This window comes from Mchenga conophoros, linkage group LG18 (assembly GCF_057382185.1).
Source record: "Mchenga conophoros isolate Kocher_MC1m ecotype Shallow Benthic linkage group LG18, M_conophoros_male_GT1.1, whole genome shotgun sequence".
Lineage (NCBI taxonomy): Eukaryota > Metazoa > Chordata > Actinopteri > Cichliformes > Cichlidae > Mchenga > Mchenga conophoros.
Genome location: NC_140543.1, coordinates 6668585 through 6689449, shown reverse-complemented (window position 1 = coordinate 6689449; position 20865 = coordinate 6668585). Strand labels below are relative to the sequence as shown.

Below are 20865 nucleotides of genomic sequence, written 5' to 3'. Positions count from 1 at the left end.
CTTCAGATATGGTCTTTAATCAGTAAAGCCAGTGATACAGCAGTGTCATTAGCTGTGTTATTGGCACCAGGCTGTGTTTATGTATGTGTTTAAATCTGTCTGAGGATGTCTTCAGCATGAAATGATCATTTGCTCAGCTGCTGTGTCTCAAATGACTCCTACAGTCTTTGCTTATGTGACCAACTTTTAAACAACCAAAACAAATTCCCCTTTCCTTGATAAAAGTCAACTTATCCCGATGAATTTTAGCTTTAAACTGCTTACAATTCTCTAGTAAATGATTGCTGTGTGAACAAAACAAACAACTATGCAGAACAGTGGAATTTGCTCTGCTTCCAGTTGATTGAGTTTTGAGGTACGATTACTTGTGATTCAGATGTAGAATTTGTACCAGAGTAATCTCTTTCTGCCGGAACAAATGTATCAGCACAAGGCGCTTCTTGTACGTGCCCTCTTTCAAAATAAGAGTTCATTCCATCAGAACGCTCAGAGCTACAAACTGAGTTTATTTTTAAGACACGAAGCTTTGCCTTAGTTGCTGCCAACTCTGTTTCCAAGGATAATTTCTCCTTTTCTTTTCTCAGTTTTTCCTCTTGCGCTTCAATAGAATGTTTTTCTTTAATGCAGCGAGTCGCTCCATGAGCGCTGCCTTGTCAGCCGCAGCTTTAATGCGTGCGGAAGATGTTGATGAAATTCGACTTTGCTGTGACAATGTTTTCGAAGGTGGCTTTACACTTGAGATATTAGAGACACTGTCTTCAGGATTTATTTCATCCAAACTTTCAACAGCTTGATCATTAAGAGCAGTATTGCTTTGTTCAGTATACGGCTCGCCTGCTTCCTGCAACCAAACCTTTACTTTGTCCATAAAAACAGAGAATGCTGTCACCTTAGACTGAAAATGTGCGCTTTGCCTTTTCACTTCATCTTCTGGCAGTGGCAAACTTAAAAAGGATTCTTGCAAAGCGTTTGCATCTTGATAGCATTTAATAAACTTCCCAAATTCAGAAGACACTTCCTTAACGCTCTCATGTGAGGTCATTAAAGCAGAAATTTTCCCCATGTACTTAGATGCTTGCTTACACATTGAACTCCGCTTTTCTTGGCATGTCTTTATATACAAATCCAAACCTTTTGGCGTAAATTTGATGCTTCTTTTCTCTGCTTGCATCTGAGTGTCATCCTCTTGTTTACTCTCTTGTTTACTCTTAATATCCGACATTTTTATTGTCCTCTTGGATTATTTCAAACATTATAAAGATGCACAGCACACTGAGAATCCATAGCATAAAGCGCAAACATGATTGCACCGAACAAACATTTCCACGGAGGGCGTTGGCATGTTTCAATTAGTGATCCTATTATGCACAAATTTAGTACATCAAAACTCAGTTCATCAGTCTTTGTAGTGAAATAATGTCTTTAAACTCCAATAGCTTCACCGTTTTCCTTTACGGCTTAAACAATATTGTCACTCACCAGCTTTGATGAACGAGTGACATGTTGATCCAGGCTTCAACATCAAATCCGTCTGGAGTACTTACAGACGATCCAGTAACTTTTATTCGAGTTCGACGGTGATCCTTGAAATCCATATATCCAACATATCCATTAATGAAGGATTATTCCTTTGTCCACGGGCAGGTTTTTTACTTTTTGTAGTGGCAATTCCTTTTGTTTGACAAACCAAACATCCCACAATTAAAAGTCCACAAGCCACTGCTGCACTGAGATAATATTTCGTACGCAGGCAAAAGAAGTCCACTGTCCAAACTTTAAAGTTGCTTTCTTATGGTTTATTTTATCCAGTTTGGCAAGCAATAACAAGATCCATTTTTAGTTACGTCCTGCTGCTTCTCCTGCTCTAGTAAAAAACCATAGGCTCACCCTAGTGCATGCTGGTCCTATACCAGTCTCTTTATTTATAGAAACAAAATGGCCCTACAGCTTTTACTGACTAATTTAACAAGGTAACATCAAACAAACAAAACATTGAAACAAATATTAACCTACAAATAAACTTGTAAATAAACCCCAAAATATAAGTAAACTAACAACAAACTTTAACTAATTTCAAAATAATAAAAAAATAAGAACAAATAGCTCCAACAGAAGTTATTGGTGCAGACTGAAGGTTCTGTAAACTACTCAGTCATAGAATGATTACGATATTGAACTAAAACAAATGCCTGAATCCTAAATTATGGATATCCTATTGTGGTGATCTAAAATGTAACACTAAATGTGATTAAAACACTAAAACTCTGGACTCCGGGGCTGAACGACCGCGGGGATCACCAGCCCGAGGAAAACACAAAATACACATGACTCCGTGAGAAAGACAATTCATTCTTGAATGAAGACGTTGATCAGACACATTTAAAATGTAGCCAATTGTGTTTATTATTTAATTATTAAGGAAATAGAAAAGCGGGGGAATAGAAAAGGGGGAGGGGTGGGGGTTAAAGAAGAGGGTAAAGGAAAGGGATAGAAAGGAGGAAAGAGAGGAGAGAGAACCCCAACTATGCCCTCTGAGCAAGCACTGGGTGCGACAGTGGATAGGAACAACTCCCTTTAAAGGAAGAAACCTATGACAGAACCAGGCTCTAGAGGGGCCAGTCAACTGTCGGGACTGGTTGGGGGGTGAGGGTGAAAGAGAGAGGGGGGGGGGGGGGGGGGGAGATGGGGCAGGTGTTAGGAGTTAAGGTGAAAATTACGATGCAACGGTGGAGGAGGAAGACGGGGTGACATCAGCAGAAGGAAAAGTAGAAAAAGTAGAAAAAGCAGGAGTGCTCTTTCTCCAGAAGAAGCGGAAGCGTTTTTTCTTCTTTTCCGTGATCTTTTCCACGAGCACTCTTTTCTCTAGGATGAGGGTTCGTAACTCATCAATTGTTTGTGTGTTTTCCTTCTCAAGTTTCCTGCATGTTGTCTCCACTTCTTCTAATTTGGCTTGTTTTTCTTCGAGCCTTTCTTTCAGTTCTTTACATTTGGCCTCCTGCATAAGCTTTGCCTCGTGCATCTCTGTATAACTGTGTTGTAATTTGTTGTGTGCGTCTTGTAGCTGCTGACTTCTCTCGAGTTCTTGAAGTGTACACTGCAGGTCTTTGTTTGTTTTCTCTACTTGCTGCTTTAACATCTGCACCTCAGTGTTTTTGCACTTCAAATTGTTGGAAAGTTTCTCCAGTTCTGTGTTTTTTCTCAGCATGTCACTGAGCTTACTCTGCATCTCTGAGCATTGTTTTTGCACTTTTTTCTTTTCCCCCTCCAGCTCAGTTGTTTTGGAGTTCAGTTGGTTATAACGGTCTTGCAGTTGTTGGTTTTTCCTCTCAAAGTCCTGGAGAATTTGTTTATCTTCTTTCTGCTTTATTTCCCATTGTTCTTTGTCTTGTAGGAAATCCTTATTTCTTTGCACTGTTTTATCAAGCTTTATTTTCAGCGCGGTGTATTTTTCCTCCACGCCTTCAAGCTTGGAGTCCGTTTCTTTCTGTTTAATTTCTAGTTGCTTTTTTTCTTGAAGCAACTCTTTATTTTTGTTCAGTGTTTTATCAAGCTTCGCCTGCAGTGCTTTGTACTTTCCCTCCATGCCTTGCAGTTTGCGCTGCTTTATGTCCATTTGTTCTTTTTCTTGGAGGAGTTCTTGATTTTTTTGCAGAGCTTCTTCAAGCTTTATTTGCAAGGCTTCCTTGTGTTTCTCGCTGTCCTGAAGCTTGCAATCCATATCTTCCTTTTTCATGGTCTGTTGCGCTTTCTTTCGAAGAAACTCAACCCTTCCTTTCAGCACTTTTTCATTTATCTCAGTGCCTTGGAGTTTTATGACCAGTTGTTTCTTCTCTTGGAGGAGTTCTTGATTTTTTTGCAGAGCTTCATCCAGCTTTACTTGCAGCTCCTGAATCTTTTTTTCCCTCTCTTTCTCGTTTTTCTTCTGTTGGAGGATTTCTTCTGTTGGTTTTTCTTGTACTTTATTAAGCTTTGCTTGGAGCTCAAAGATCCTTCCCCGCATGTCTAGGAGTTCCATTTCTTTCTCCTTTATAATATCTTCCTTATCGAGAAGCTGTCTGAACAGTTTATCTGCTTCAGCGGTCCTTCTCTCACAGTGCTCTCTCAGTAAGATAATCTCCGTTCGTTGTTTAAAAAAACTTTCCCAGATGTAATTGGTGTACTCTGGCTGGGGCGGGTGTCGCGTATTGTGATTGTTCATGAGATTTTCCTCATGCATTTCTTCCAAGCACATCTTCTGCAGTTGCGTATCGTCTTCTCGATTGCAAGGAGGAGCGCTGGGCTTTACGTTTTCTCTTTTTTTCTGCTTTCTTGGAGACATGTTGGAATCTGTTAACAGTGACTCTGAAAAGGATCCAAAAAGGGCTTCTCTGGCGAACGTTCGTTTGAATGCTGCAAACATAAATGCTGCGAATAACGGACTAAAAGTTCTTGCGTCTCACCCCTATTTATAGGTTTTAGGATCAAAGGATCGAAGGATCACAGTGGTGGTAAGATTCTAAATGTGTGTGACATCACAGTTCCGTAAGCCAATGAGGTTGTCACATGACATTTGTGAGAGGGCATTCCTTACTTGGACAAATTATCAATAAGCTTTCAATACCAGTAACAATGGTGACAGTATAATTGACAATTATGTGTCCAGTATGTTGGCTGATTTGCTTTTACTTTTTGCATATGAAAATAAAAGCTGGGCTGATTTTAACACCATTACAAGAAGTGTTGTTAATTATTCTTTTTGAATCCTAATCAGGTTACCACAAATTGTCTTTTAATTTAGTAGAACTTGAAATGTTTGTCAGTGGATAAACAATTCATAATGCAAAGTCAGAAACATCAAGTTATTCTTAGTACTGCATACTTGCAATACATAAGTTGTCCTAACAGTCATGTAGGGCATCTGTAGTTCAGGGGGTCGGGAAGCTCATCTTGTAACTGGATGTAATATTAGCAGACAGAGGGTTTGATGTTGCAGAATCTTTGGAGTTGTACCATGCTGAATTGAAGAGCCCAACTTTCACCAAAGGAAAGAACTAACTGGCCCCTAGATTGCCCAATCAAATCTCTTAATGCCACCAGCCCTCCCCTACCTTCACTGTGTGCTCAGCTTGTAGAAAAGAGTTGAGTGTGGAAGAAATGGCAAAAATGTGGAGCTGAAAAGCTAAGAGAGAAAAAGAAATTATATATAAATCAACGTGTCAAATTAATGGACATGTTAGTTATTGGAGTTCTGGCTGCATTTTATATATCTATATTGTGTCCTTTTTATAATAAATAATAAAAAAAACATTATTTATCCTCACTGTATGAACATTGTTGGAGTCCTTGAAGTCTCGTCATGTTGAAGTTACTCATGTGATGTGATGTTGTTATAATGATCCAGCTGGTGTGCAGCCATCATATTAGAGTTCTCTTTCTTCTTCTGATTTTATACAATTTTTCTGTGATGGTGTCACATTTACAGTGGTCGCAACAATTGCACCTATAGGACCCTGAAAAACTGGTGCACAGACTTCAGAGTCTAATAAGTGTCACCACTGTACCCACTGCATAATGCAAACCATGACACGAGTTTAGTCTTGGTGTGAAACTCATTTTGGTTCATAGACACCAATCTGACCTTAAGTGGAACAGACCCATAAAACTAATGCGTAATAAATAAATCGAAATTCTCCCATCATCATTCTTTGGTAGGAAGTCATAAATAGGAGTTAAATTCAGACTCTGCACGGCTGGCTTCTCCTGTAACCCTGCATGTTTCTAAGGTTTGTTTTCTTTCTTTTTTTGTTGTTGTTCTTGTGCTTTTTGTCCTCGGGTGAGGTTTGAAGTGTCTGTGTGGTGCAGCTGGTCTGGTCTGTCCAGGCTGCACCACACAGACACTTCCAATCACCACACATCAAAGTACAAAGCGTATGACGTCATCACATTCTGTGTTAGGAAGTCACATTTAGGAGTTAAATTCATTGTTCATCATACTCAAGAAATCTTTCTGTTATCTTGATTAACTTATCCCAACATTGTCAATCAGACTAAGTGATCACATGACGCTAGTTATCAACTCTATAAGGTAAACCAGGGTTTCCCATTTTAGCTACTAGCCTGTTTACATGAAAGGGGTGGCGTTGGGGGCATCTGACCAATCACATACAGAGCAGCAGAACAGCTGACTTTACAAAGAAAGATAAAACTATAAACATGAAAAGGTTAAACACTTGTATTAATAAAGTTCAAATAGGAACTAAAAGTTCTTTTGCTGAGCTCTGTTGATGTTTACCAGTCTGGGAGAAAATACAAGCATAAATACAAAAATGGCCGTGGATATACTGGGAAAAGCATGTCGAATGATGAGCAGTGATACAGGAGACCAAGAGGAATTGCTCAGATAAGATTAAATGCTGTCATGGACGAGGACATGCTAGGGACAAGCGTTGCAGACAAAAGAAAAAACGAGATTAATGTTTATAGAGGAATTCAAAATGTTGTGAAATTGTTCTGCAGACAAATGGGAAAAGTCAAAGAATGAAGTCGAATTTAAGAATCTAAACTGATTAGACTACTGATGCTCATCAATGGAAAGATCCTCCCACTATCCATGGCACAGCAGTCCAAAGGGATCTTTCAGGTACTTGTTGTAAAGCAGTTTTCCAGAGAACTGATTGGTAGCTAAGTGGTGATTTCATACTTGTTGATCCGTAATCTCAAACACAACCTGCTCTGAAGCAGGTTTGCTCTACAGTTTAAGTCACTATGGTGATATACTCCAGTAAGAAGTGAGCTACCTTCATAGTACCTCTGTACTCATACCTGTGTGTTTCTTTGGCATTGCTTGTAGATATGTTTTAAAATGCAGCTGCAGTGCATTTTAAAACCTTAAGGAAGCTGTTATTGATATGGTGTAGATTAGCCAACAGATTTCTTTTCTTTTTTTACCTGATGGACACAATGCAGTGTAGTAGCCCTGCCCCTCGTTATGGTTTGTTCTTCATCATTCACTCACTGTGCGTCGATATGCTGGATGTCTCCACAAACAGTTCTCTGCATGCAGATGCAGTTTTTCTTCATTTGGAGCTTTGTGGGAGCTGAGTTCTGTTTACAGAGATGTTAATGGTCCTGTATGTGACCTGTCACATTTTATTTATTAAACAGACCACCTTGCAGTGTAGCTTCCACGTTAGCTGATGTTTGTTTTATTTGTATTATCTAAATGTAAGGTTCATTCATATCAGTTTGCTTATTTAATTTAATACAGGTTTTTTTTGTCTTTATCTTTGTCTCCATAACTGATAGTCTCTTATATCAGTTCCTGCTCATAAGGTTACTTTAACATTTGAGGCCACGTTATGATTGGTTTAGGTGGCAGCACAAGCAGCTTTACTTCCATAAAATATATATATTTTTTAAATAACATCTGAAGTAATTTAATGAGGAATGAGTCATCCAGTTCAGCTCTGGTATTATGATAATATAATATGTGCTTCAGTCTTAAACAAGCACAGAATTTAATGAGCTGCTTCTTCCCGACTCCCTGATTTCTGCACAGCTGGATTATTGTACCAAAGAAACTGTTTCTGTAATATTTCTGTGAAATATAGTAATCCACTAAAACCCAGTGAGTGTTGGTTAGCTAAGATTTGTTTTTGTTCTTGATGGAATCGAAACACTCAGAAACGTCATTAATATTCGCTTGTCCTGCTGCAGACTTTTCTATCCAATCTAACAGTGAGAGCGAGCATGTGGTGCCCCACCCACTGGCTACAGGCCACATATTTCTGCAGATAAAGGCACCACCGTATTTGCCTTTATTCCGATGAAATGTCCTCTAAAGGACGCCCACACAATTGATGAGAAGTCAGAGACCAGATGCCGATATTGTAATTCCATTAGAAAAAAGGCTGCACTTAAGTAGGGAAGATATGTGTAGGGCTTTTAAGGCCATTGCAGTCCCAAATGGAGGCAGATGGGGTATGTGAAGTTCAATATCTGTGGGCTGAGCACCCTGATACCACAACTCAAGAGTTCTGTTTCTGCGTTATCAAAGGTAGCCGGTCAGAATATTCTGGATAATCCTTCATAATTGATCAGAATTTGCCAAATAGACTTAACATGGTGTTAAGTCTGTCACATCATTTATGAAAGTCAAAGGTTAAAGTGTGATTTTCATCATGAAGAACTTGAAAAGAGAAACTACATGACTATGACTCGACATTAGGCACAGACAGGAATGCTCAAGCGGTATTAGCTGTTTGAAGGTACATTAGGAAAATGTTGAACGTAATGCACAACAAGCACCTTATTTCCTCCACAGAAGGTTGATAATTAACCTTTAACCTCCGTCACTGTGATGTGTGAATACTTCTGCTACTTTACGAACTATTGTAATCATAAAACACTTTTAAAATCTGTATACTCCAATGATTTAAAAACAATAATACAGCAAACATTTAAAACCAATCTCATGACCAAGGGCGCTGCTGGCTTCAGGACCATGCAATAATCCATGTGTGGTTTGTATTTGTATTATAATACAGTCTGTAAGAAAGCCTTTTGTTATATTATTGAGAATACTGATCAACTAATTGTGATGGTGATGGTGCTCATCCGTCTTTTATCAGTCACTGCATTTTAACACAGTTTGCTCACCGTACATTCCAGTTTCTGGTCACTGAAACCAGTCAGACCTGAGCTCCTGGGAGCCTCCCTCAGGTGAATGTTGTTTTTTTAAACTTCGTACCACTTACAAAACTTCCCCAGCAGAACAATTGGTTTCAGGTTTATTCCTGTTAAGAGTTTGTACATGATAGATAGTTGTTGTTTTTTTTAAATATCTGACACATAATCAGGAAAACACAAAAGGGAAACATTTGTCTTCTTTCTTTTTCATTTTCCCAGCACTAGTTTATTACATCACAGCCTAAAACACTGATTCCAGTATTCAACTAGTTATACATCATTTCCATCCCTTCTTCTTACTGTGTTGAGCCATCAGAGATGCTTCATATTTCCATGTTTTACAGGATTGTCTTCCTAGAGTCTGTCGTCATTGTGCTTAAATAGTAGTTTTGACTTTTCATGTAAATGTCAGGATAGGCAGCATCTTCTTTAACTAGTTCAAGCTGTGTTGGGAGATTTTGAGTTTTGTGTTATGTTTATTTTGTAGCTTCATTTAAAGGAAGAAGAGCTTATGAGTTGTACAACTGCAGGAAAGGGAAGTGAGACATTGTGTGCAGAAAATATGTGCTATGACCGTTAAACGCCTTTTTTCTGTTTCAACAGATAAGCTAACGGTCCCTCCTTTTAAGGAGTTGTTATCAGTTCCATACATGCCACACCTATTGCTGTGAAAGCTTGTTTGAGTATAAACAAAGAATGTACTGGGAGCCCCGGAGCAATTCCTCTGTGACACACACACAGTGCCCATGTACATGTAAAATCTTTGAGTCTGTGTTTCTTTACCTCCTAATAGTTTTCTCCTCACAAGCTGCCAAAATAAATCCATAATTAAATTTTAATCCTCATAAAAGGCTGAAAATATTTGTTCTGAATCCAAAACAGTTAGATGTAGTTTGTTAATTTCCCTCGTTTTGTTATTACCCTAGAGTAGCTTTGGTGTATCTTTTCTCTCTGTTAATATTTATTATAAACATCCATCATAACAGCATATATGCAATTACTGGTCACTTTGTTAGGTACACCTTGTTTATAGCAGGTATGACCCCTGTTGCTGACAGAACTGCGTCATGAAGTCATGTTCATTAATTGTTGACTTGAATCTGCCGTTCCACCTCATCCCAAAGATGCTCTATTGGAGTACAGTGAACTCATCTTCATGTTCAAGAAACCAGTTTGAGATGATTTGAGCTGGAAGCAGCCATCAAAAGATGGGTACAGTGTGGTTATAAAGTGATAGACATGGTCGGCATTAGCTGGGCTGTGGTGGTTAAACAATGCTAAGCTGGTACTAATTGGCTCAAAGTATGCCTAGAAAATATTCTCCACACTCTCACACCGCTATCAGCAACTTGAAATGTTAATACAAGGCAAGATGTTCATTCTTTTATGTCGTTTACACCAAATTCTAACCCTACCATTTGAATGTCACAGCAGTCATCAGACCAGCAACATCTTTTCAATCTTCCACTGTGTCCAGCTTTGGCAAGCCTGTTCAAACTGCTGCCTCAGTATTTGTTGCTCTAACTGCGGGAATTGGCACCAGCCTTGGTGTCTTTCAGAGGAACTGCTCCTGTTAGTTGTTTGCACTTCCATTCTGGATTAATTTTTCAGACCTGGAGGTTACTACTTGTAAATACGTTGGAGTCTCATACACATTTTTAAATGAAAACTTGTTAGTTAACAGATTTGAAGCAGTGGAAATTGTAACCACTCAAAGACATTTAGAACAGCGACAGGTCCCCAGCTCTAATCTGTTTCTTTGTTTTGTAAGCTGGTGCAGACCCAGGATGTGCTGGAGACATTACCTCTCACGGCGGGGCTGAGCACCCTGATACCACACCTTCACTTTGGAAGAGGTGGAGTAGGTGGCTGGGGAGAGGGTGGTGCTGGGATCCCATATGTTTAAATAAAATGTAATTTAAAGTTGCTTTGACTGCTGGCCCTTGCAACTCAGACGCTAATATATATGTGGATTTATCTTTTTTTGTTGTTGTTGTTCCTGAGTAATTAAGCTCCGGTCTGACGCATTAGACTTCCAAGGGAAGCTGAAGTGTGGTCTCCCATTTGTTTGTCACTTCCTATGAGCCGGGTTGTGACAAATGGGGGCTCGTCTGCAATTATCCTGGTTTGGTAAGCTTTCTAACATTTGATTGAGAGCTGGTTTGTTTGCAGCTGCTTGTCTAGTTGTGTCTTGGCTAGGACTTGCCTGGTAGGCAATTGTTGAGTTGATTGCTGATCACTTTGGTTATTTGTGGTGCTTTGATATTCTGGGTCTGCTGTGTATTGTGTTTGGGAGGCCATTTGGGTTAGGCAGATTGAGTGGAGGCAGTCATGTTAATACTGTTGTTTGCTGTAGACTTGAGCTAGTGTTGATGTGCTGTCTTGTGTCAACTTTGGCGCGTATGAGCTGTGTTGATTATTGAATACGCAAAGTTAAAATCAGTGCTTTCCCTGTTAGGTTGAAGGAGTGTTTCTCTCGAGAATCATTCACTGAAATTTCTGTTGCGGTGAACACGGTTAGAGCAGTTGTCTCGGGAGCACGTCCCCTTTCTCTTCCTGGTGGTTTTTAGTGCATAAGTACCCACCGTAAGTAACTGCATGAAGACTAGGCTTTAGTTAAGTAGATTTTGGTTAGGCAGTTAGTGGGAAAGTGCTGTTTTCAATTGCATGTCGAGAATCAATACTTTGCTGTTATGGCTACTGTTGATGCTTTTGTTCAGTCTCCATCGGAGGAACTCTTGAATAGTTGTACTAAAAAACAACTCTTGAAACTTGCTGAACATTACGATGTCGACATTGGAGATAAACGGTTGAAAGATGAGATTAAAGGAGTGTTGAAGGCTGCATTAGTAAAGAAAGGCGTGTTGCCACGTAAAATGCAGACCTTAGTGGCTGAGGTTGATCAGTCTGTGGTCTCAACTGCCGTTGCTTTGTCTTTTGAGCAGCAAAAGGAGTTGTTACTCTTACAAATGGAAAGAGACAAGCTGAGCATGGAGAAAGAACGTGTAAGGCATTCTTTAGAAAAGGAAAAGTTGGAGCTAGAGCAGTATCGGCTAGACCTAATCAAGGCGGGCAAGTTATCAGGTGGTGTTGAGGCTAAAGAGTCTTCTCCACAAGGAGTTGAAACTTTTGATGTCCTGCGTAATTTGCGCTTGGTGCCGAAATTTGATGAAAGAGAGCCAGATGCCTTTTTCTCCCTTTTTGAACGCATTGCCGAATTGAGAGGATGGCCAGAAGCTGACTGTGTGATTATGTTACAGTCTGTTTTGACTGGAAAGGCTCAGGAAGATTATTCAGCACTCAGTGCAGTTGATTGTTGGAGTTTTGCTACTGTGAAAGATGCAGTTCTGAAGGCGTATGAGTTGGTACCAGAAGCTTACCATCAACGTTTCAGATCATGGAGGAAGTCTGATAAGCAGTCGCATATAGAGTTTGCGAGGGAGTTAACTAAACACTTCAACAGATGGTGTTCGGCACTGGGAGTGACAACTTTTCAGGATTTATGTGAGTTGATGGTATTGGAGCAGTTTAAAGAGTGTGTTCCTCCTGTGCTTGCCACTTATATTGCCGAACGGGAAGTGACAACCGTTTCTGACGCTGCTAAATTGGCAGATGAATATGTCTTGGCACATAAGGGGCAGGTTGGTAGAAACTGTTTTTCAGTTGGTGCTCCCGCTACAGCTTTTGGTCAAACTAAGGTTATGTCATCGGACCCTGCGAAGGCCATTGGTGGTGTGAAGCCCAGTAAGTTTGGTCAAGCATGCAACTACTGCCATGGCGATGGACACTGGAAAGCAGAATGTCCCTTGTTGAAAAGCAAGTTGGCGCGTACAGGCAAACAGGTTAAGCCTGTGGCTCTTACCATTCCTGCACGGGAAATTTCAGTAGTCTCTCGGGAAACGCCAGTTTCGACTAAGTCTGACTCAGAGAGCTATGCGGGGTTTGAGGATTTTGTGTCCGATGGGTTTGTATCACTCCCGGGTGATGTTCATAAAGTTCCTGTAAAGATTTTGCGTGACACAGGAGCGAAGGATTCTTTTATCTTAGCCTCCGTGTTGCCATTTTCACAGGTTACTGATACTGGTGAGTGTGTGCTTGTTCAAGGCATGGGTTTCACCACACAGGTGGAGCTGACGCAATTATTGATGCAGCACACCTGAGAGGCCAGTCCCAGTGTATCCAAAGGCACCTTGACTGAACCAGCTAGAGAGGCTGGCTCTGGCTCTCTCTGTCTGCCACTCATCATGTTCTTTTGGAAGTTTCAGTTATGGCTGTTATATCATTTACATTGTCTTTAAGTTGTTTTACCTTATTTTCATTAAATATGTCTTACAGTCTTTAAAAGCCTGTGTGTGGTCTCCCATTTATTTGTCACTTCCTATGAGCTGGGTGGTGACAACATGAAGAAAAAGATGTAATACAATGTTTTTTTCAGACATTGTGTTTCTGTTGACTTCATCCGAACAATCACCATGTAGTAGAGTTTACTGCTGGATGTGAACAGGCTGGGATGACATCCGACACCTCAGGTGTTGCACTAGACTGTGGTGGTGACGGGAGAACTGAGCCAGAAGGTGAACGTTTTGATTTACCGTATTTTCACGACCATAAGGCGCACTGTGCTAAAAGGCGCAGTCTCAGTTATGTGTGCCCTTACTGTATTTAACACACACATAAGGCGCACTGGACCATAGGGCGCATACAAGTACCATATGCCTATTTAAAAATAAAGCGGGAGCAAACCTGAATTCGGTACCTTACTCACATTTCTATTGCCGGTAATCGTCATCATCAACAACACACAAGCATACAAGTGTGCGTATTTAAAAATAAAGCAGGAGCAAAACAAAGTTTGGTACTCACATTTTTATCATCAATCAAACCCATCGAAGTCCTCATCCTCTGTGTCTGAATTGAACAGCTGCGCTAAATCTCCATCAAACATGCCAGGTTCACTTTCTTCACTGTCAGAGTCACTTTCCGTGCCGTGCGGCTCCTCAGAAATGATGCCGGCTTTTGCGAAAGCTCGAACAACAGTGCCAGCAGACATGTTAGCCCAAGCATCTACAATCCATTGGCAAATTGTGGCGTAACTCGCCCGGCGCTGCCTTCCACTCTTGGTGAAACTGTGGTCTCCATCGGTCATCCATCGCTGGATGTGTTTGTCGCCGATGTGTTTGCTGCAGTAGGAGCGGAAGATGGCCAGCTTTTCCTTATAATCCGCTGGAAGTTGCTGCGCTACCGTAGTCCTGGTCCGGATGGAAAAATGGCACAGTTTCATAAAAAGTGAAAGTGAAACTGCTTTTAGCCGAATGGTGACCGTCGAAACGCTTCTCCCGCTCGTTCTTTGCTCGATGATCGCCTTATGTCCGCGGAAACTCAGCTGCGTATTCTTGACCTGTCGGAGCTTGTTTTCCAGCTTCCTCTACTTGCGAACCATCGATTCATTAACCTTAAATTCTCTCGCCGCTGCTCGATTTCCATGTTCCTCCGCGTAGCTGATGGCCTTCAGTTTAAACTGTGCTTTGTAAGCGTGTCTCTTTGCCATTTTCAGGGTTGTTAAAACAACGATGTCCTGCATAATGCACATACCTGTTCTTTTATACAGGTATGTGCGATTGTCCTGGTATATACAATCAACGCCCACACTTCACCCTTTAACGTTCTCATGGTGTTCTCTACTACGTCCTCCTTACAACACATAGGGCGCACTGCGCTATAGGGCGCGCCGCACTTTTTGAAGAAAATCTAAGACTTTTAAGTGCGCCTTATGGTCGTGAAAATACGGTACTAGTCGATCTGCGTTCCAGATCTCAGAAACGTTGAGTAGTGAAGAAATCACAGACGCAAGCAGCAGAAATGAGTTTCTCCTGAAGGGTTCAGTCTTTGAGATACAGTGAAGAGTTTGAGTGGCAACCATACAGAGAGCATCAACAACTTTGCATATATATGGTTGGTTTTGTGCATGACTAGTGGTTTGAATTAGATTTTGGGGGGGGTTGTGTTGTGCTTGTTTATTTTATTTGTTTTGTGTTTTGTTTTGTTTTGTTTTTAGCTCTGCTCTCAGAAACCAGAAACATAAACATTCTTTTTTTTTTTTTTTTTGTCCCGTTTGGATCTTTAGCCATCAGAATTGTTGTCTTGAGGCCAAGAAAGATGCCAAGCGGATTTATTTTACCAAGTGGATCATCATGGCCTTGCCATATTGGTCCATTTGGTTGACCTTTATTATAATTATGAATTTATTTTATTTTCAGTTGCAAACGGGACAGACATAACTGTGGGATAGGACAGGGGGAAAGAATGAAAGAAAGAGGGGGAGAGAAAGAAAGAAAACCAAAGGGGAGAAGAGACGGTGAGAAGGGGGGGAAGAGAGAAAAAAAAACAAACAACAGAAAAAACTCCTGGGTCACCTGTATGGAGAAAAAAAAAACAGAGGAGACAGCAAACAACAAAGAGCAACATAATAATAGAAAAAAAAAAAGCACCATCACAATAAACTAGCTAGCCATAGATATCAATAGTTACTAAATAATAAACGATATTGTGCAGCACGCAAGATAGACAGCGCACAGTGTGCTTTGAGGCAGCAGCCAAGAAAGCTGTAGTCCGCCAGAAACATAAACACTCTTAGCACTGCAAAGTCCAAAGATCTCTAAAAGCTTTGTATTATGAACAAATCGTTATAAAATCTAACTCAACAATGTAAATCCACAGCCTGATGGAGCTTATTCTGCTTTACTATGTTGTTCAAAAAAAAAAAAGCAGAAGATTGTCAGAATTTTTATTATGTCTACAAAGACTTAGATGCTTTAGAAAATCGCTGAGGTTTACTCCCTGAGAGGAGATTGCCATTTCTTTACCTTCTTCATCTTCTTTTCTACAGATGCAGTGATGCCTTTAACCTCCACACAGTGACTCCACATCACCAACACCAGCCTCGCTTCCAGCTCCAATGATCTTCCACCTCTGACTCTTTCCTAAAATTGACCAGTAGGTGGGGCCAGCCCTGCCCAGGTGGGGTGGCCAGCGATGGAAGGCCGACGTGGTGGAGGCAGCAGCAGAGGTAGCTACTCACAGATCCCTGTCAGAACAGGCATGGGGTCTGTCAACTCCCCGGCCGTTTCTGTGAGATTGGAGGCGTACGACAACGGAGAGAAGAAATGCATCTCGGATGTGAGGAGGACTTTCTGCCTCTTTGTCACCTTTGACCTCTTGTTCGTCACCATGCTCTGGATCATAGAACTCAATGTAAGTCTGTGTTTGTAGTGGCTGTGACAGCAGTTTTGTTTTTTTATTAGATATCTGTAGTAATAAAGTTTTTACAGCAATGTAAAACCACACGAGATTAAGATGTATCACCAGACAGTGAGCCTTTTTGACTGGGTCAGCCTACTCGGGAGAAATTTATTGGATGCATCTGCTGTCTTCTATGTATTTTGCTCAAGAAAAAACTAAAAGTGAAGATGATTTTATTATTTCCCAGAGATTAAAGGGTTATTTAAAAGTAAAGTTAAACAAAGTCAGGAAAGATAAAACGCTAGTATTGAAGTTTTTAAAAAACTCCAAAGTAGGTGAAGCCGTTAAAAGGCCAGGCTCAGAGCCTTTGGTTTTGCTTTTTTGTGGAAAAACATTTATTGTTCTTTTACAGCATTTAGAGTTGTTTCTTTCAGCTTGTGGTGGACTTTCGGATTGACAGTATCATTCCTATCTGCTTTTACTTTTGTGCCTGATCGGTACGATTAACAGCAGTCAGCTTGACGCACAACTGAACTGAATAACAAAAATAAACACACCGTAGATTTCTGATGCACTAAATCACTTTGGAGGAAAAATGAGTTTCCTCTGCTGACTGACAGTTATTGTTTGTTGAGCTCAGTTGTATGAAAGTTCAGAGGAACTCATGAGTAGCCACCGATTTGTACACAACTGATAGCAAAGTGTGGAATATAGCATTACATGTGAACAAAGGTTTAAAGCTGGTGAAGAATGCATGTTCCTTATCTGTACAGACTTTTTCTTAACTAAACTATCAAGTGGTTTAGTTGGTATCGTGGTTTACAGTGGTTCGCCTACCAGGTGAAAGATCCCAGAAGGAGACGCTTATCCCATTGGGTTTGGTTCAGGAAAGGCATCTACCTGCTGTGGTGACTTCTTGTGACAAGGAAGAAGTAATACCATTACTTCTTCCTGTTCACAATTTTTATCTTTGTAACAACAAATCATTGAGTAATAAAACCAGCTGCCTTTTCAGTGAGTCTCTCATCCAGTGGTTCGCAGCGCAGGCTTGCCGCTGCTAAAACTAAACAGAGCTCCAATCACATTGGCCATATTTGTCACATGACGTAGGACTCCAGTAGAGAACGTAATTTAACTCTTTCTGCACCGCTGGGCGAATGAGACGTTGACAGATCGTTTTTTTCTTTCTATCGGGTTTGTTTTTCTTTCAAATTATTGGTGGGGACAATTCAATAATCGCTGGATATTGGTGGGGACATGTCTCTTCCGTTAATGCCAAATCTACGCCCTTGGACTGAAGAGTCGTTTGCTGCCAACAGTATAGTGAAACATTCAAGCTGCACATGAAAGTTAATAGGTAATTATGATGATCTTTACCAAAAAGATTTTAAATGAAAGAAAAAATAAAGGGCATGAAAACTGATTCTTATGTCTACTGTGTATCTTCAGTGTGAATGTTGAGTTAAATTTGAGTGTTTGCATTTAAAGCACATACTAATGTATTGTTTCGAAATCCATGGTGGTACACAGGAAACATTACTAAAGAATGTAGAATTAGAACACTATCTGTATTTGTTTTTTAAATAGTTTTACATATATTTTACTATTTAAAAATAAATAAATAATAATAATAATAATAATAATCAAGCTTGCTGACTGTCTTGTACAGTAATTTAATTTGAACATAGGTTTGATTTAGTGGAGTCAGTTGTTCCCATGCATCATTCTGTAAGTGTGAGAATGAACTAAGATTAGAAAATGTCAAAATATAAAGTTTGATTTATTTTTATTCATCACAGCATCCTAAACTTTGCTGAACTTTTTGAAATATAAAATGAACTCACTGAGTGTTGACTGTCACATTTCAAAGCACCAAGTAAAGATAAACTATTAAACTTTAACTGGGTCAGACTTGTTACTGCATGCTGTAACCAAACATACCACACCCTGCATCATGTGATTGGCTCTTGGTCGCTCTGTAAGAATATTTCTTTAGTGCCTCCCTTCACAGATGTGTCTGTATCAGGATGGGTCTAAACAACATGGTGTAAATGCAGTTGCTGGTGAGCCTCATTTCCTGTAGGAGGTGAACAAGAGCAGAGATCTGTTTCCCTTCAGAGCACAGAGGTTGTTTCTGTTCAGAGGAAGTGAAACTGTCTGACAGTCACTGAGAGACGGTGAAACGGCACAGCACATGAATCAAATGGATCAAACAAAATTCTGCTGTTCAGTCTGTTTGGATCTACTAAAGGATCCGGTGGCTATTCCCTGTGGACACAGCTACTGCATGAACTGTATTAAAAGCTTCTGGGATGAAGAGGAAAAGAAGAAAATCTACAGCTGCCCTCAGTGCAGACAGACTTTCACAGCGAGGCCTGTCCTGGTGAAAAACACCATGTTAGCAGATTTAGTGGAGGAGCTGAAGAAGACTGGACTCCAAGCTGCTCCTGCTGATCACTGCTATGCTGGACCTGAAGATGTGGCCTGTGATCTGTGCTCTGGCATGAAGCTAAAGGCTGTGAAATCCTGTCTGGTGTGTTTGGTCTCTTACTGTGAGAAACACCTTCAGCCACATTATGAAGTAGCTCCATTAAAGAAACACAAGCTGGTGGAGCCCTCCAAGAAGCTCCAGGAGAACATCTGCTCTCGTCATGATGAGGTGATGAAGATGTTCTGCCGTACTGATCAGCAGAGTATCTGTTATCTCTGCCCTGTGGATGAACATAAAGGCCACGACACAGTCTCAGCTGCAGCAGAAAGGACTGAGAGGCAGAGAGAGCTGGAGGTGAGTCGACAAAACATCCAGCAGAGAATCCAGGACAGAGAGAAAGATGTGAAGCTGCTTCAACAGGAGGTGGAGGCCATCAATCAGTCTGCTGATCAAACAGTGGAGCACAGTGAGAAGATCTTCACTGAGCTGATCCATCTCATCCAGAAAAGAAGCTCTGATGTGAAGCAGCAGATCAGATCCCAGCAGGAAACTGAAGTGAGTCGAGTCAAAGAGCTTCAGGAGAAGCTGGAGCAGGAGATCACTGAGCTGAAGAGGAAAGATGCTGAGCTGAAGCAGCTCTCACACACAGAGGATCACATCCAGTTTCTACACAACTACCCCTCACTGTCAGCACTCAGTGAGTCTACAGACTCATCCAGCATCAATATCCGTCCTCTGAGCTACTTTGAGGATGTGACAGCAGCTGTGTCAGAGGTCAGAGATAAACTACAGGACATTCTGAGAGAGGAATGGACAAACATCTCACTGACAGTCACTGAAGTGGATGTTTTACTGTCAGATCCACCAGAGCCAAAGACCAGAGCTGGATTCTTAAAATATTCATGTGAAATCACACTGGATCCAAACACAGCAAACAAACAGCTGTTATTATCAGAGGGGAACAGAAAAGTAACATTTATGAATCAACAACAGTCTTATTCTGATCATCCAGACAGATTCACTTTGTATAAACAGGTCCTGAGTAGAGAGAGTCTGACTGGACGTTGTTACTGGGAGGTGGAGTGGAGAGGGGCAGGAGGTTATGTAGCAGTCGCATACAAGAATATCAGCAGAGCAGGGAATAGTAATGAATGTAGATTTGGACATAATGACAAATCTTGGTCATTAGATTGTGACAACAACAGTTATACATTTTGGTACAACTACATCCAAACTCCTGTCTCAGGTCCTCGTTCCTCCAGAGTAGGAGTGTACCTGGATCACAGAGCAGGTATTTTGTCCTTCTACAGCGTCTCTGAAACCATGACTCTCCTCCACAGAGTCCAGACCACATTCACTCAGCCGCTCTATGCTGGACTGACGTTTTACTACGATTATGATGATGATTGTGGAGCCACAGCTGAGTTGATTAAAGTGAAATAGACTGAAGTCTTTCATATTGTGTGTTTAAATCTGTGTTTTAGTTTCATTTTATTTTCTCTCCATCATTTCTGCACAGAGATCAGCTGTCAGTCAAACATTATGGGTGGTACCTCCAGATCTTCTAGTTGTTCTCTTGATGTTTCTCAGTTTTTAAAGGAGATCTTTCCTGTGACTGTTTATGGAGGCTATCACTGCTCATCATCATTTTGATTTACTAAAATATTTCTCCACATGAAAATGTAAACTTCTCTATCCTCTAAATGTTTCTGGAATATTTGTATTGAACAATGTCGACATTTCTCTTTATGAGTATGGCAGACCATGTGTGTGTGTTTGTGTTTGTTTTTGTCAAAATCATCAAACAAATGAGGAAACACTGTGATTTTAATGAATGAATTCACATATTGTGTTGATGTTTTATTGTGTGAATAAACTGGAAGGTTTGACTATAAATCAAACTTTGAACAAAGTCTTTTCTTCTGTCTTCATTGCAGGATCTCACTCAAATCTGATGCAGAAAATATGAAACTAATCTGAGAGAATAACTGAAGCAGTTTTCCTCCTGAAGCATCACAAAGTTCAGAGTTCATGTTTAGAGCAGAAGATTCAGCAGTCGCTCTGTGACCTTTCAACTTTCTTCACTAAAACAGCTTCATTACAGAGAAACAAGTCACATTTTCTTCATGTTCTTAAGTCCTTTAAAATGTTTGTAATGGTCCTTGAATGCAGCATCAGTGTCGCAGGTTTAAAAGGTCACTTTCTGTTGTGTTCAAAGATTTCCTTCAGATATGGTCTTTAATCAGTAAAGCCAGTGATACAGCAGTGTCATTAGCTGTGTTATTGGCACCAGGCTGTGTTTATGTATGTGTTTAATTCTGTCTGAGGATGTCTTCAGCATGAAATGATCATTTGCTCAGCTGCTGTGTCTCAAATGACTCCTACAGTCTTTGCTTATGTGACCAACTTTTAAACAACCAAAATAAATTCCCCTTTCCTTGATAAAAGTCAGCTTATCCCGATGAATTTTAGCTTTAAACTGCTTACAATTCTCTAGTAAATGATTGCTGTGTGAACAAAACAAACAA

At 40.4% G+C, this 20865-nt stretch overlaps 1 protein-coding gene and 1 pseudogene across 2 annotated transcripts; one reads left to right on the top strand and one right to left on the bottom strand.

Moving 5' to 3' along the window:
- Nucleotides 1–305: 305 nt before the first annotated feature.
- On the bottom strand, nucleotides 306–1222 carry LOC146553105 (uncharacterized; annotated as a pseudogene).
- A 16691-nt stretch (nucleotides 1223–17913) lies between these two features.
- On the top strand, nucleotides 17914–20249 carry LOC146553104 (tripartite motif-containing protein 16-like). Of its 2 annotated transcripts, XM_085255722.1 has the most exons (2): nucleotides 17914–18892; nucleotides 19600–19753. In XM_085255722.1, exons 1-2 carry the CDS (start codon nucleotides 18101–18103, stop codon nucleotides 19654–19656), a joined length of 849 nt encoding a protein of 282 aa, XP_085111848.1. In that variant the 5' UTR covers nucleotides 17914–18100; the 3' UTR covers nucleotides 19657–19753. The 2 variants fall into 2 exon arrangements, with proteins under 2 accessions (XP_085111848.1, XP_085111847.1); XM_085255721.1 differs by having other exon boundaries at nucleotides 17914–20249.
- Nucleotides 20250–20865: the final 616 nt, after the last annotated feature.

Excerpts from the sequence above, each read along its gene's own strand:
- LOC146553104 (XM_085255721.1), top strand. The coding sequence starts at position 18,101 with ATGAATCAAATGGATCAAACAAAATTCTGCTGTTCAGTCTGTTTGGAT.